The sequence below is a fragment of the Melanostigma gelatinosum genome (assembly GCF_949748355.1).
Source record: "Melanostigma gelatinosum genome assembly, chromosome: 6".
Taxonomy (NCBI): Eukaryota; Metazoa; Chordata; class Actinopteri; order Perciformes; family Zoarcidae; genus Melanostigma; species Melanostigma gelatinosum.
In genome coordinates, this window is record NC_136639.1 from 27,839,946 (window position 1) to 27,857,793 (window position 17,848).

General features: G+C 40.4%; 1 protein-coding gene across 1 annotated transcript in view; it reads left to right on the forward strand.

The window, feature by feature from the left end:
- Positions 1-17,848, forward strand: part of pnpla7b (patatin-like phospholipase domain containing 7b) — a 96,746-nt gene that overhangs the window by 1,497 nt on the left and 77,401 nt on the right. Inside the window, exon 4 of the mRNA XM_079269821.1 lies at positions 1,558-1,645. Coding sequence (XP_079125947.1) covers positions 1,558-1,645 — 88 coding nt within the window. The remainder of the gene's footprint in view (positions 1-1,557; positions 1,646-17,848) is intronic.

Consider the following 17,848-nt stretch of genomic DNA (forward strand, 5'->3'; position numbering starts at 1 on the left):
GTAACCACCGACAGTCAGTTTCTGACTCCAGAGGTTTGACTGCGACTTTGGGCCTCATTCACCAACCGTTAGGGAGACGCACTGTAAAACAAAGTGAACGAATAGATATCACCATGAAACGCCCCCAGTTGATTACTTACATTAAGACAATTATTTATTGTATTGTACATTTTCTGAAAATGTTGTTTAAATATGCAAATGATGCATTGTCTTATCACATATGTTTTCTTTTGCATATCCTGAACAGAATTCTGAGCATTGGATGAAGGCAGCTTCAAATGTCTTCTTTTACTTTGTTGACAAAGTAGACTCCAATGTTTTGTTTGGATATCTCTCATCACCGCATGAATCAGGAAATACTGTCAACACTCGTAAAATCCATTTTCACCTTGTTTTTAGTAATAAAATATTGTATAAAACTGTGACTGATATGTGTACAAACCCCTTCAGAATATTCGGAATGAGACGCTTTGGTGTATGTAAGAGCCTCAGCGGAGGTTTCTGGCCTTTGGAGATATACATTTTAAAATGTCCTACATATTGAAGACACGACAGGTGAATCAGCTAAAACAATGTAACGAACAGACATCACCATGAAATCACTGACATTAAGACAAAATGTGTTCAATTTGCTCAACAAATAATGACACGATGCATCAGAAGTGGTGGAAAAGTGTATGTTTTATGGGTCTCGTGCATGGGTGTGCCAAAATGGCTCAATAGTGCCTCAAAAAAAACCTCAAATATCAAAATATATATGAATTTGTAAAATGTATTAAAAGAAATTCCAGAACTGAATCAAAATGATATTCAACCCAAAAAACGTTTCATTCACTCATTTATATTTAGAATTCATTGCTGTATTTTTCAATGTTCAAGACCACAACTTGAACTTTCAGGTTCACTTTTTTTTTTTCAAATGATCAAAACTATTGTCCTGGATTCGGCTCTATACTTAATAACTCTGGTGCATTTACAGCAATGTTGTTATTAATGTGCACTGTCCCTTATCAAATAAACCAATAAATAAAACATTTAAGCTGCAGGACAATTCAGTGAAATGATTTATATTTTATATTATTTATATATATTCACTACTGATTCTTCTAAATATGACAGAAGTACCTCCACTTCTAAAGTATTTAAGTTTTGTCTTTTTGTTTTTTACATAGTATTCGTACTAATCATTTATTTTGGTCCTTATTGACAATTTTCCAAAAAAAGAAGGCAAGTGGACAGTGCGGGCAGCTGGTTATGTTTTCGAACCCACTTCCGCTCCTGGCTGGTTGGTTGCGATGGCTCTTGGTGTGACGGACCCGCCACGCCAACAAATTGAAGAACAAACTTAGGAGGATATCGGTGAATGAGGCCCGTTGTTTGTAGATTGCTTTTTTGCATGAATGTAACTAAATGCGTCTTGAAGTGCACTGGAGAAAAGGATGAACTGGTAACACATGACTGACTCTGGTGTTCCTGTTCTTGTCACCCTGTCACAACATGTGGACTGATCGTTTTTGAGGAGAGCTCATCTGAATGTGTTGTGTGTTTCTCTTCCAGTGGACGGCGGTGCTGATCGGAGCTGCAGCAGTTGTTTCTGTCGTTGGAGTTGTTGTGTTCCTTCTTTACAGAAGATACAAACTGTCAAGTCAGTGCCTTGTTCTGTTTCAGAGCACATGAGTGTCTGAATGATGTAGAATGTAAAGATGTGCAAAATACACCAAATACTCAGTTAACATATTAATATGGGTTGTGTCAGAGTGACTGTTACAATGATGTTTTATCATATATCAGACAATATAAACGTTCACAGTTCATACAAGCATGTATTTTCAGGGTTATGTTTTTTTTTTTTTTATTAATTCACTGTATTAATAATGTTGTAGTTGGTAAAGGTTTGTTGATCCTGTATGTCATATTCAGTGAAAAAGAAACCAAGTTGTCAGTGAATTAGTTATTCTGAGGGATTAGAAGCAGAGTGATTTAACCAGAGAGATGACCTGCATCAGTTCAATGTACCGGAGGACTCATTCATACAGGAGGACTCGTTAATACAGGAGGACTCATTCATACAGGATGACTCGTTAATACAGGAGGACTCGTTCATACAGGAGGACTCGTTCATACAGGAGGACTCGTTCATACAGGAGGACTCGTTAATACAGGAGGACTCGTTCATACAGGAGGACTCGTTCATACAGGAGGACTCGTTAATACAGGAGGACTCGTTCATACAGGATGACTCGTTAATACAGGAGGACTCGTTAATAAAGGATGACTCGTTAATACAGGATGACTCGTTAATACAGGAGGACTCATTCATACAGGAGGACTCGTTAATACAGGAGGACTCGTTCATACAGGATGACTCGTTAATACAGGAGGACTCGTTAATAAAGGATGACTCGTTAATACAGGATGACTCGTTAATACAGGAGGACTCATTCATACAGGAGGACTCATTCATACAGGATGACTCATTCATACAGGAGGACTCGTTAATACAGGAGGACTCATTAATACAGGAGGACTCATTCATACAGGAGGAATCGTTAATACAGGAGGACTCGTTAATACAGGAGGACTCTTTCATACAGGATGACTCATTAATACAGGAGGACTCATTCATACAGGACGACTCATTCATACAGGAGGACTCGTTAATACAGGATGACTCGTTAATACAGGATGACTCATTCATACAGGAGGACTCATTCATACAGGAGGACTCGTTAATACAGGATGACTCATTCATACAGGAGGACTCATTCATACAGGAGGACTCATTCATACAGGAGGACTCGTTAATACAGGAGGACTTGTTAATACAGGAGGACTCATTCATACAGGAGGACTCGTTAATACAGGAGGACTCATTCATACAGGATGATTCGTTAATACAGGATGACTCGTTAATACAGGATGACTCATTCATACAGGATGACTCGTTAATACAGGAGGACTCGTTAATACAGGATGACTCGTTCATACAGGAGGACTCGTTAATACAGGAGGACTCGTTAATACAGGATGACTCGTTAATACAGGATGATTCGTTAATACAGGAGGACTCATTAATAAAGGAGGACTCGTTAATACAGGATGACTCGTTAATACAGGAGGACTCGTGAATACAGGATGACTCGTTAATACAGGATGACTCATGAATACAGGAGGACTCGTGAATACAGGATGATTCGTTAACACAGGAGGACTCGTTAATACAGGATTACTCGTTAATACAGGAGGACTCGTGAATACAGGATGACTGATTCATACAGGATGACTCGTTAATACAGGATGACTCGTTAATACAGGAGGACTCGTGAATACAGGATGACTCGTTCATACAGGATGACTCGTTAATACAGGATGACTCGTTAATACAGGATGACTCATTCATACAGGATGATTCGTTAATACAGGAGGACTCATTAATAAAGGAGGACTCGTTAATACAGGATGACTCATTAATACAGGATGACTCGTTAATACAGGAGGACTCGTGAATACAGGATGACTCATTCATACAAGATGACTCGTTAATACAGGATGACTCGTTAATACAGGAGGACTCGTGAATACAGGATGACTCATTCATACAGGATGACTCGTTAATACAGGATGACTCGTTAATACAGGAGGACTCGTTAATACAGGATGACTCGTTCATACAGGAGGACTCGTTAATACAGGAGGACTCGTTCATACAGGAGGACTCGTTAATACAGGAGGACTTGTTAATACAGGAGGACTCATTCATACAGGAGGACTCGTTAATACAGGAGGACTCATTCATACAGGATGATTCGTTAATACAGGATGACTCGTTAATACAGGATGACTCATTCATACAGGATGACTCGTTAATACAGGAGGACTCGTTAATACAGGATGACTCGTTCATACAGGAGGACTCGTTAATACAGGAGGACTCGTTAATACAGGAGGACTCGTTAATACAGGATGACTCGTTAATACAAGATGATTCGTTAATACAGGAGGACTCATTAATAAAGGAGGACTCGTTAATACAGGATGACTCGTTAATACAGGAGGACTCGTGAATACAGGATGACTCGTTAATACAGGATGACTCATGAATACAGGAGGACTCGTGAATACAGGATGATTCGTTAACACAGGAGGACTCATTAATACAGGATTACTCGTTAATACAGGAGGACTCGTGAATACAGGATGACTGATTCATACAGGATGACTCGTTAATACAGGATGACTCGTTAATACAGGAGGACTCGTGAATACAGGATGACTCGTTCATACAGGATGACTCGTTAATACAGGATGACTCGTTAATACAGGATGACTCATTCATACAGGATGATTCGTTAATACAGGAGGACTCATTAATAAAGGAGGACTCGTTAATACAGGATGACTCATTAATACAGGATGACTCGTTAATACAGGAGGACTCGTGAATACAGGATGACTCATTCATACAAGATGACTCGTTAATACAGGATGACTCGTTAATACAGGAGGACTCGTGAATACAGGATGACTCATTCATACAGGATGACTCGTTAATACAGGATGACTCGTTAATACAGGAGGACTCGTTAATACAGGATGACTCGTTCATACAGGAGGACTCGTTAATACAGGAGGACTCGTTCATACAGGATGACTCGTTAATACAGGATGACTCATTCATACAGGATGACTCATTCATACAGGATGACTCATTCATACAGGATGACTCGTTAATACAGGATGACTCGTTCATACAGGATGACTCGTTAATACAGGATGACTCGTTAATAAAGGAGGACTCGTTCATACAGGATGACTCGGTCATACAGGATGACTCGGTCATACAGGATGACTCGTTAATAAAGGAGGACTCGTTAATACAGGATGACTCATTAATACAGGATGACTCGTTAATACAGGATGACTCGTGAATACAGGATGACTCGTTAATACAGGATGACTCGTTAATACAGGAGGACTTGTTAATACAGGATGACTCGTTAATACAGGAGGACTCGTGAATACAGGATGACTCGTTAATACAGGAGGACTCGTTAATACAGGAGGACTCATGAATACAGGATGACTCATTCATACAGGATGACTCGTTAATACAGGATGACTCGTTAATACAGGAGGACTCGTGAATACAGGATGACTCGTTCATACAGGATGACTCGTTAATACAGGATGACTCGTTCATACAGGATGATTCGTTAATACAGGAGGACTCATTAATAAAGGAGGACTCGTTAATACAGGATGACTCATTAATACAGGATGACTCGTTAATACAGGAGGACTCGTGAATACAGGATGACTCGTTCATACAGGATGACTCGTTAATACAGGATGACTCGTTAATACAGGAGGACTCGTGAATACAGGATGACTCGTTAATACAGGATGACTCGTTAATACAGGATGACTCGTTAATACAGGATGACTCGTTAATACAGGAGGACTCGTTAATACAGGATGACTCGTTCATACAGGAGGACTCGTTAATACAGGAGGACTCGTTAATACAGGAGGACTCGTTAATACAGGACTCGTTAATACAGGAGGACTCATTCATACAGGATGACTCATTCATACAGGAGGACTCATTCATACAGGATGACTCATTCATACAGGAGGACTCGTTAATACAGGATGACTCATTAATACAGGATGACTCGTTCATACAGGAGGAATCGTTAATACAGGAGGACTCGTTAATACAGGAGGACTCGTTCATACAGGATGACTCGTTAATACAGGATGACTCATTCATACAGGATGACTCGTTAATACAGGATGACTCGTTAATACAGGATGACTCGTTAATACAGGAGGACTCGTTAATACAGGATGACTCGTTAATACAGGATGACTCATTCATACAGGATGATTCGTTAATACAGGAGGACTCATTAATAAAGGATGACTCGTTCATACAGGATGACTCGGTCATACAAGATGACTCGTTCATACAGGATGACTCGTTCATACAGGATGACTCGTTCATACAGGAGGACTCATTAATAAAGGATGACTCGTTCATACAGGATGACTCGGTCATACAAGATGACTCGTTCATACAGGATGACTCGTTCATACAGGATGACTCGTTAATACAGGATGACTCGTTAATACAGGATGACTCGTTAATAAAGGAGGACTCGTTAATACAGGATGACTCGTTAATAAAGGAGGACTCGTTAATACAGGATGACTCGTGAATACAGGATAACTGATTCATACAGGATGACTCGTTAATACAGGAGGACTCGTGAATACAGGATGACTCGTTCATACAGGATGACTCGTTAGTACAGGATGACTCGTTAATACAGGATGACTCATTCATACAGGATGATTCGTTAATACAGGAGGACTCATTAATAAAGGATGACTCGTTCATACAGGATGACTCGGTCATACAAGATGACTCGTTCATACAGGATGACTCGTTAATACAGGATGACTCGTTAATACAGGAGGACTCGTGAATACAGGATGATTCGTTAATACAGGAGGACTCGTTAATACAGGATTACTCGTTAATACAGGATGTCTCGTGAATACAGGATGACTCATTCATACAGGATGACTCGTTAATACAGGATGACTCGTTAATACAGGAGGACTCGTGAATACAGGATGACTCGTTCATACAGGATGACTCGTTAATACAGGATGACTCGTTAATACAGGATTACTCGTTAATACAGGATGTCTCGTGAATACAGGATGACTCATTCATACAGGAGGACTCGTTAATACAGGAGGACTCGTTAATACAGGATGACTCGTTAATACAGGATGATTCGTTAATACAGGAGGACTCATTAATAAAGGAGGACTCGTTAATACAGGATGACTCGTTAATACAGGAGGACTCGTGAATACAGGATGACTCGTTAATACAGGATGACTCATGAATACAGGAGGACTCGTGAATACAGGATGATTCGTTAACACAGGAGGACTCGTTAATACAGGATTACTCGTTAATACAGGAGGACTCGTGAATACAGGATGACTGATTCATACAGGATGACTCGTTAATACAGGATGACTCGTTAATACAGGAGGACTCGTGAATACAGGATGACTCGTTCATACAGGATGACTCGTTAATACAGGATGACTCGTTAATACAGGATGACTCATTCATACAGGATGATTCGTTAATACAGGAGGACTCATTAATAAAGGAGGACTCGTTAATACAGGATGACTCATTAATACAGGATGACTCGTTAATACAGGAGGACTCGTGAATACAGGATGACTCATTCATACAAGATGACTCGTTAATACAGGATGACTCGTTAATACAGGAGGACTCGTGAATACAGGATGACTCATTCATACAGGATGACTCGTTAATACAGGATGACTCGTTAATACAGGAGGACTCGTTAATACAGGATGACTCGTTCATACAGGAGGACTCGTTAATACAGGAGGACTCGTTCATACAGGAGGACTCGTTAATACAGGAGGACTTGTTAATACAGGAGGACTCATTCATACAGGAGGACTCGTTAATACAGGAGGACTCATTCATACAGGATGATTCGTTAATACAGGATGACTCGTTAATACAGGATGACTCATTCATACAGGATGACTCGTTAATACAGGAGGACTCGTTAATACAGGATGACTCGTTCATACAGGAGGACTCGTTAATACAGGAGGACTCGTTAATACAGGAGGACTCGTTAATACAGGATGACTCGTTAATACAAGATGATTCGTTAATACAGGAGGACTCATTAATAAAGGAGGACTCGTTAATACAGGATGACTCGTTAATACAGGAGGACTCGTGAATACAGGATGACTCGTTAATACAGGATGACTCATGAATACAGGAGGACTCGTGAATACAGGATGATTCGTTAACACAGGAGGACTCATTAATACAGGATTACTCGTTAATACAGGAGGACTCGTGAATACAGGATGACTGATTCATACAGGATGACTCGTTAATACAGGATGACTCGTTAATACAGGAGGACTCGTGAATACAGGATGACTCGTTCATACAGGATGACTCGTTAATACAGGATGACTCGTTAATACAGGATGACTCATTCATACAGGATGATTCGTTAATACAGGAGGACTCATTAATAAAGGAGGACTCGTTAATACAGGATGACTCATTAATACAGGATGACTCGTTAATACAGGAGGACTCGTGAATACAGGATGACTCATTCATACAAGATGACTCGTTAATACAGGATGACTCGTTAATACAGGAGGACTCGTGAATACAGGATGACTCATTCATACAGGATGACTCGTTAATACAGGATGACTCGTTAATACAGGAGGACTCGTTAATACAGGATGACTCGTTCATACAGGAGGACTCGTTAATACAGGAGGACTCGTTCATACAGGATGACTCGTTAATACAGGATGACTCATTCATACAGGATGACTCATTCATACAGGATGACTCATTCATACAGGATGACTCGTTAATACAGGATGACTCGTTCATACAGGATGACTCGTTAATACAGGATGACTCGTTAATAAAGGAGGACTCGTTCATACAGGATGACTCGGTCATACAGGATGACTCGGTCATACAGGATGACTCGTTAATAAAGGAGGACTCGTTAATACAGGATGACTCATTAATACAGGATGACTCGTTAATACAGGATGACTCGTGAATACAGGATGACTCGTTAATACAGGATGACTCGTTAATACAGGAGGACTTGTTAATACAGGATGACTCGTTAATACAGGAGGACTCGTGAATACAGGATGACTCGTTAATACAGGAGGACTCGTTAATACAGGAGGACTCATGAATACAGGATGACTCATTCATACAGGATGACTCGTTAATACAGGATGACTCGTTAATACAGGAGGACTCGTGAATACAGGATGACTCGTTCATACAGGATGACTCGTTAATACAGGATGACTCGTTCATACAGGATGATTCGTTAATACAGGAGGACTCATTAATAAAGGAGGACTCGTTAATACAGGATGACTCATTAATACAGGATGACTCGTTAATACAGGAGGACTCGTGAATACAGGATGACTCGTTCATACAGGATGACTCGTTAATACAGGATGACTCGTTAATACAGGAGGACTCGTGAATACAGGATGACTCGTTAATACAGGATGACTCGTTAATACAGGATGACTCGTTAATACAGGATGACTCGTTAATACAGGAGGACTCGTTAATACAGGATGACTCGTTCATACAGGAGGACTCGTTAATACAGGAGGACTCGTTAATACAGGAGGACTCGTTAATACAGGACTCGTTAATACAGGAGGACTCATTCATACAGGATGACTCATTCATACAGGAGGACTCATTCATACAGGATGACTCATTCATACAGGAGGACTCGTTAATACAGGATGACTCATTAATACAGGATGACTCGTTCATACAGGAGGAATCGTTAATACAGGAGGACTCGTTAATACAGGAGGACTCGTTCATACAGGATGACTCGTTAATACAGGATGACTCATTCATACAGGATGACTCGTTAATACAGGATGACTCGTTAATACAGGATGACTCGTTAATACAGGAGGACTCGTTAATACAGGATGACTCGTTAATACAGGATGACTCATTCATACAGGATGATTCGTTAATACAGGAGGACTCATTAATAAAGGATGACTCGTTCATACAGGATGACTCGGTCATACAAGATGACTCGTTCATACAGGATGACTCGTTCATACAGGATGACTCGTTCATACAGGAGGACTCATTAATAAAGGATGACTCGTTCATACAGGATGACTCGGTCATACAAGATGACTCGTTCATACAGGATGACTCGTTCATACAGGATGACTCGTTAATACAGGATGACTCGTTAATACAGGATGACTCGTTAATAAAGGAGGACTCGTTAATACAGGATGACTCGTTAATAAAGGAGGACTCGTTAATACAGGATGACTCGTGAATACAGGATAACTGATTCATACAGGATGACTCGTTAATACAGGAGGACTCGTGAATACAGGATGACTCGTTCATACAGGATGACTCGTTAGTACAGGATGACTCGTTAATACAGGATGACTCATTCATACAGGATGATTCGTTAATACAGGAGGACTCATTAATAAAGGATGACTCGTTCATACAGGATGACTCGGTCATACAAGATGACTCGTTCATACAGGATGACTCGTTAATACAGGATGACTCGTTAATACAGGAGGACTCGTGAATACAGGATGATTCGTTAATACAGGAGGACTCGTTAATACAGGATTACTCGTTAATACAGGATGTCTCGTGAATACAGGATGACTCATTCATACAGGATGACTCGTTAATACAGGATGACTCGTTAATACAGGAGGACTCGTGAATACAGGATGACTCGTTCATACAGGATGACTCGTTAATACAGGATGACTCGTTAATACAGGATTACTCGTTAATACAGGATGTCTCGTGAATACAGGATGACTCATTCATACAGGATGACTCGTTAATACAGGATGACTCGTTAATACAGGAGGACTCGTGAATACAGGATGACTCGTTCATACAGGATGACTCGTTAATACAGGATGACTCGTTAATACAGGATGACTCGTTCATACAGGATGATTCGTTAATACAGGAGGACTCGTTAATACAGGATGACTCGTTCATACAGGAGGACTCGTTAATACAGGAGGACTCGTTAATACAGGAGGACTCGTTAATACAGGACTCGTTCATACAGGATTACGCGTTAATACAGGATGACTCATTCATACAGGATGACTCGTTCATACAGGATGACTCGTTAATACAGGATGACTCGTTCATACAGGATGACTCGTTCATACAGGATGACTCGTTAATACAGGATGACTCGTTCATACAGGATGACTCGTTAATACAGGAGGACTCGTTAATAAAGGAGGACTCGTTAATACAGGATGACTCATTCATACAGGATGACTCGTTAATACAGGATGACTCGTTAATACAGGAGGACTCGTTAATACAGGAGGACTCGTGAATACAGGATGATTCGTTAATACAGGAGGACTCGTTAATACAGGATTACTCGTTAATACAGGATGTCTCGTGAATACAGGATGACTCATTCATACAGGATGACTCGTTAATACAGGATGACTCATTAATACAGGAGGACTCGTGAATACAGGATGACTCGTTCATACAGGATGACTCGTTAATACAGGATGACTCGTTAATACAGGATGACTCGTTCATACAGGATGATTCGTTAATACAGGAGGACTCGTTAATACAGGATGACTCGTTCATACAGGAGGACTCGTTAATACAGGATGACTCGTTAATACAGGACTCGTTAATACAGGAGGACTCGTTAATACAGGACTCGTTCATACAGGATGACGCGTTAATACAGGATGACTCATTCATACAGGATGACTCGTTCATACAGGATGACTCGTTAATACAGGACTCGTTCATACAGGATGACGCGTTAATACAGGATGACTCATTCATACAGGATGACTCGTTCATACAGGATGACTCGTTAATACAGGATGACTCGTTAATACAGGATGACTCATTCATACAGGATGACTCGTTAATACAGGATGACTCGTTCATACAGGATGACTCGTTAAAACAGGAGGACTCATTAATATAGGAGGACTCGTTAATACAGGAGGACTCGTTCATACAGGAGGACTCGTTCATACAGGAGGACTCGTTAATACAGGAGGACTCATTAATAAAGGATGACTCGTTCATACAGGAGGACTCGTTAATACAGGAGGACTCATTAATAAAGGATGACTCGTTAATACAGGAGGACTCATTAATACAGGATGACTCGTTAATACAGGAGGACTCGTTCATACAGGAGGACTCGTTCATACAGGAGGACTCGTTAATACAGGAGGACTCGTTAATACAGGATGACTCATTAATACAGGAGGACTCATTAATACAGGAGGACTCATTAATAAAGGATCACTCGTTAATACAGGAGGACTCATTAATACAGGAGGACTCATTAATAAAGGATGACTCGTTAATACAGGAGGACTCATTAATACAGGATGACTCGTTAATACAGGATGACTCATTAATACAGGAGGACTCATTAATAAAGGATGACTCGTTAATACAGGATAACTCATTAATACAGGATGACTCGTTAATACAGGATGACTCGTTAATACAGGAGGACTCATTCATACAGGATGACTCATTAATACAGGAGGACTCATTAATAAAGGATGACTCGTTAATACAGGATGACTCATTAATACAGGATGACTCGTTAATACAGGATGACTCGTTAATACAGGATGACTCATTCATACAGGAGGACTCATTCATACAGGAGGACTCATTAATACAGGATGACTCGTTCATACAGGAGGACTCGTTAATACAGGAGGACTCATTCATACAGGAGGACTCGTTAATACAGGAGGACTCATTAATACAGGATGACTCATTCATACAGGAGGACTCGTTAATACAGGAGGACTCATTCATACAGGATGATTCGTTAATACAGGATGACTCGTTAATACAGGATGACTGATTCATACAGGATGACTCGTTAATACAGGAGGACTCGTGAATACAGGATGACTCGTTCATACAGGATGACTCGTTAGTACAGGATGACTCGTTAATACAGGATGACTCATTCATACAGGATGATTCGTTAATACAGGAGGACTCATTAATAAAGGATGACTCGTTCATACAGGATGACTCGGTCATACAAGATGACTCGTTCATACAGGATGACTCGTTAATACAGGATGACTCGTTAATACAGGAGGACTCGTGAATACAGGATGATTCGTTAATACAGGAGGACTCGTTAATACAGGATTACTCGTTAATACAGGATGTCTCGTGAATACAGGATGACTCATTCATACAGGATGACTCGTTAATACAGGATGACTCGTTAATACAGGAGGACTCGTGAATACAGGATGACTCGTTCATACAGGATGACTCGTTAATACAGGATGACTCGTTAATACAGGATTACTCGTTAATACAGGATGTCTCGTGAATACAGGATGACTCATTCATACAGGATGACTCGTTAATACAGGATGACTCGTTAATACAGGAGGACTCGTGAATACAGGATGACTCGTTCATACAGGATGACTCGTTAATACAGGATGACTCGTTAATACAGGATGACTCGTTCATACAGGATGATTCGTTAATACAGGAGGACTCGTTAATACAGGATGACTCGTTCATACAGGAGGACTCGTTAATACAGGAGGACTCGTTAATACAGGAGGACTCGTTAATACAGGACTCGTTCATACAGGATTACGCGTTAATACAGGATGACTCATTCATACAGGATGACTCGTTCATACAGGATGACTCGTTAATACAGGATGACTCGTTCATACAGGATGACTCGTTCATACAGGATGACTCGTTAATACAGGATGACTCGTTCATACAGGATGACTCGTTAATACAGGAGGACTCGTTAATAAAGGAGGACTCGTTAATACAGGATGACTCATTCATACAGGATGACTCGTTAATACAGGATGACTCGTTAATACAGGAGGACTCGTTAATACAGGAGGACTCGTGAATACAGGATGATTCGTTAATACAGGAGGACTCGTTAATACAGGATTACTCGTTAATACAGGATGTCTCGTGAATACAGGATGACTCATTCATACAGGATGACTCGTTAATACAGGATGACTCATTAATACAGGAGGACTCGTGAATACAGGATGACTCGTTCATACAGGATGACTCGTTAATACAGGATGACTCGTTAATACAGGATGACTCGTTCATACAGGATGATTCGTTAATACAGGAGGACTCGTTAATACAGGATGACTCGTTCATACAGGAGGACTCGTTAATACAGGATGACTCGTTAATACAGGACTCGTTAATACAGGAGGACTCGTTAATACAGGACTCGTTCATACAGGATGACGCGTTAATACAGGATGACTCATTCATACAGGATGACTCGTTCATACAGGATGACTCGTTAATACAGGACTCGTTCATACAGGATGACGCGTTAATACAGGATGACTCATTCATACAGGATGACTCGTTCATACAGGATGACTCGTTAATACAGGATGACTCGTTAATACAGGATGACTCATTCATACAGGATGACTCGTTAATACAGGATGACTCGTTCATACAGGATGACTCGTTAAAACAGGAGGACTCATTAATAAAGGAGGACTCGTTAATACAGGAGGACTCGTTCATACAGGAGGACTCGTTCATACAGGAGGACTCGTTAATACAGGAGGACTCATTAATAAAGGATGACTCGTTCATACAGGAGGACTCGTTAATACAGGAGGACTCATTAATAAAGGATGACTCGTTAATACAGGAGGACTCATTAATACAGGATGACTCGTTAATACAGGAGGACTCGTTCATACAGGAGGACTCGTTCATACAGGAGGACTCGTTAATACAGGAGGACTCGTTAATACAGGATGACTCATTAATACAGGAGGACTCATTAATACAGGAGGACTCATTAATAAAGGATCACTCGTTAATACAGGAGGACTCATTAATACAGGAGGACTCATTAATAAAGGATGACTCGTTAATACAGGAGGACTCATTAATACAGGATGACTCGTTAATACAGGATGACTCATTAATACAGGAGGACTCATTAATAAAGGATGACTCGTTAATACAGGATAACTCATTAATACAGGATGACTCGTTAATACAGGATGACTCGTTAATACAGGAGGACTCATTCATACAGGATGACTCATTAATACAGGAGGACTCATTAATAAAGGATGACTCGTTAATACAGGATGACTCATTAATACAGGATGACTCGTTAATACAGGATGACTCGTTAATACAGGATGACTCATTCATACAGGAGGACTCATTCATACAGGAGGACTCATTAATACAGGATGACTCGTTCATACAGGAGGACTCGTTAATACAGGAGGACTCATTCATACAGGAGGACTCGTTAATACAGGAGGACTCATTAATACAGGATGACTCATTCATACAGGAGGACTCGTTAATACAGGAGGACTCATTCATACAGGATGATTCGTTAATACAGGATGACTCGTTAATACAGGATGACTCGTTCATACAGGATGACTCGTTAATACAGGATGACTCGTTAATACAGGATGACTCGTTCATACAGGATGACTCGTTAATACAGGATGACTCGTTAATACAGGAGGACTCGTTAATACAGGATGACTCGTTCATACAGGAGGACTCGTTAATACAGGAGGACTCGTTAATACAGGATGATTCGTTAATACAGGAGGACTCATTAATAAAGGAGGACTCGTTAATACAGGATGACTCGTTAATACAGGAGGACTCGTGAATACAGGATGACTCATTCATACAGGATGACTCGTTAATACAGGATGACTCATTAATACAGGAGGACTCGTGAATACAGGATGATTCGTTAACACAGGAGGACTCATTAATACAGGAGGACTCGTGAATACAGGATGATTCGTTAACACAGGAGGACTCATTAATACAGGATTACTCGTTAATACAGGAGGACTCGTTAATACAGGATGACTCGTTAATACAGGAGGACTCGTGAATACAGGATGACTCGTTAATACAGGATGACTCATTAATACAGGAGGACTCGTGAATACAGGATGATTCGTTAACACAGGAGGACTCATTAATACAGGATTACTCGTTAATACAGGATGACTCATTAATACAGGATGACTCGTTAATACAGGAGGACTCGTGAATACAGGATGACTGATTCATACAGGATGACTCGTTAATACAGGATGACTCGTTAATACAGGAGGACTCGTGAATACAGGATGACTCGTTCATACAGGATGACTCGTTAATACAGGATGACTCATTAATACAGGATGACTCATTCATACAGGATTATTCGTTAATACAGGAGGACTCATTAATAAAGGAGGACTCGTTAATACAGGATGACTCATTAATACAGGATGACTCGTTAATACAGGAGGACTCGTAAATACAGGATGACTCATTCATACAGGATAACTCGTTAATACAGGATGACTCGTTAATACAGGAGGACTCGTGAATACAGGATGACTCGTTCATACAGGATGACTCGTTAATACAGGATGACTCGTTAATACAGGATGACTCGTTAATACAGGAGGACTCATTAATACAGGATGACTCGTTCATACAGGAGGACTCGTTAATACAGGAGGACTCGTTAATACAGGATGACTCGTTAATACAGGATGACTCATTCATACAGGATGACTCATTCATACAGGATGACTCGTTAATACAGGATGACTCGTTAATACAGGATGACTCATTCATACAGGATGACTCGTTAATACAGGATGACTCGTTCATACAGGATGACTCGTTCATACAGGATGACTCGTTAATACAGGATGACTCGTTCATACAGGATGACTCGTTCATACAGGATGACTCGTTCATACAGGATGACTCGTTCATACAGGATGATTCGTTAATACAGGAGGACTCGTTAATAAAGGACTCGTTAATACAGGATGACTCATTAATACAGGATGACTCGTTAATACAGGAGGACTCGTGAATACAGGATGACTCATTCATACAGGATGACTCGTTAATACAGGATGACTCGTGAATACAGGATGATTCGTTAATACAGGAGGACTCGTTAATACAGGATGACTCGTGAATACAGGATGATTCGTTAATACAGGAGGACTCGTTAATACAGGATTACTCGTTAATACAGGATGACTCGTGAATACAGGATGACTCATTCATACAGGATGACTTGTTAATACAGGATGACTCGTTAATACAGGAGGACTCGTGAATACAGGAGGACTCGTGAATACAGGATGACTCGTTCATACAGGAGGACTCGTTAATACAGGAGGACTCATTAATACAGGAGGACTCGTTCATACAGGATGACTCGTTCATACAGGATGACTCGTTCATACAGGATGACTCGTTAATACAGGAGGACTCATTAATAAAGGAGGACTCGTTAATACAGGAGGACTCGTTCATACAGGAGGACTCATTAATAAAGGATGACTCGTTAATACAGGAGGACTCATTAATACAGGATGACTCGTTAATACAGGAGGACTCATTCATACAGGAGGACTCGTTCATACAGGAGGACTCGTTAATACAGGAGGACTCGTTAATACAGGATGACTCATTAATACAGGAGGACTCGTTAATAAAGGATGACTCGTTAATACAGGAGTACTCATTAATACAGGAGGACTCATTAATAAAGGATGACTCGTTAATACAGGAGGACTCATTAATACAGGATGACTCGTTAATACAGGATGACTCATTAATACAGGAGGACTCATTAATAAAGGATGACTCGTTAATACAGGATGACTCATTAATACAGGATGACTCGTTAATACAGGATGACTCGTTAATACAGGAGGACTCATTCATACAGGATGACTCATTAATACAGGAGGACTCATTAATAAAGGATGACTCGTTAATACAGGATGACTCATTAATACAGGATGACTCGTTAATACAGGATGACTCGTTAATACAGGATTACTCGTTCATACAGGAGGACTCGTTCATACAGGAGGACTCGTTAATACAGGATGACTCATTCATACAGGAGGACTCGTTAATACAGGAGGACTCATTCATACAGGAGGACTCGTTAATACAGGAGGACTCATTAATACAGGAGGACTCATTCATACAGGAGGACTCGTTAATACAGGAGGACTCATTCATACAGGATGATTCGTTAATACAGGATGACTCGTTAATACAGGATGA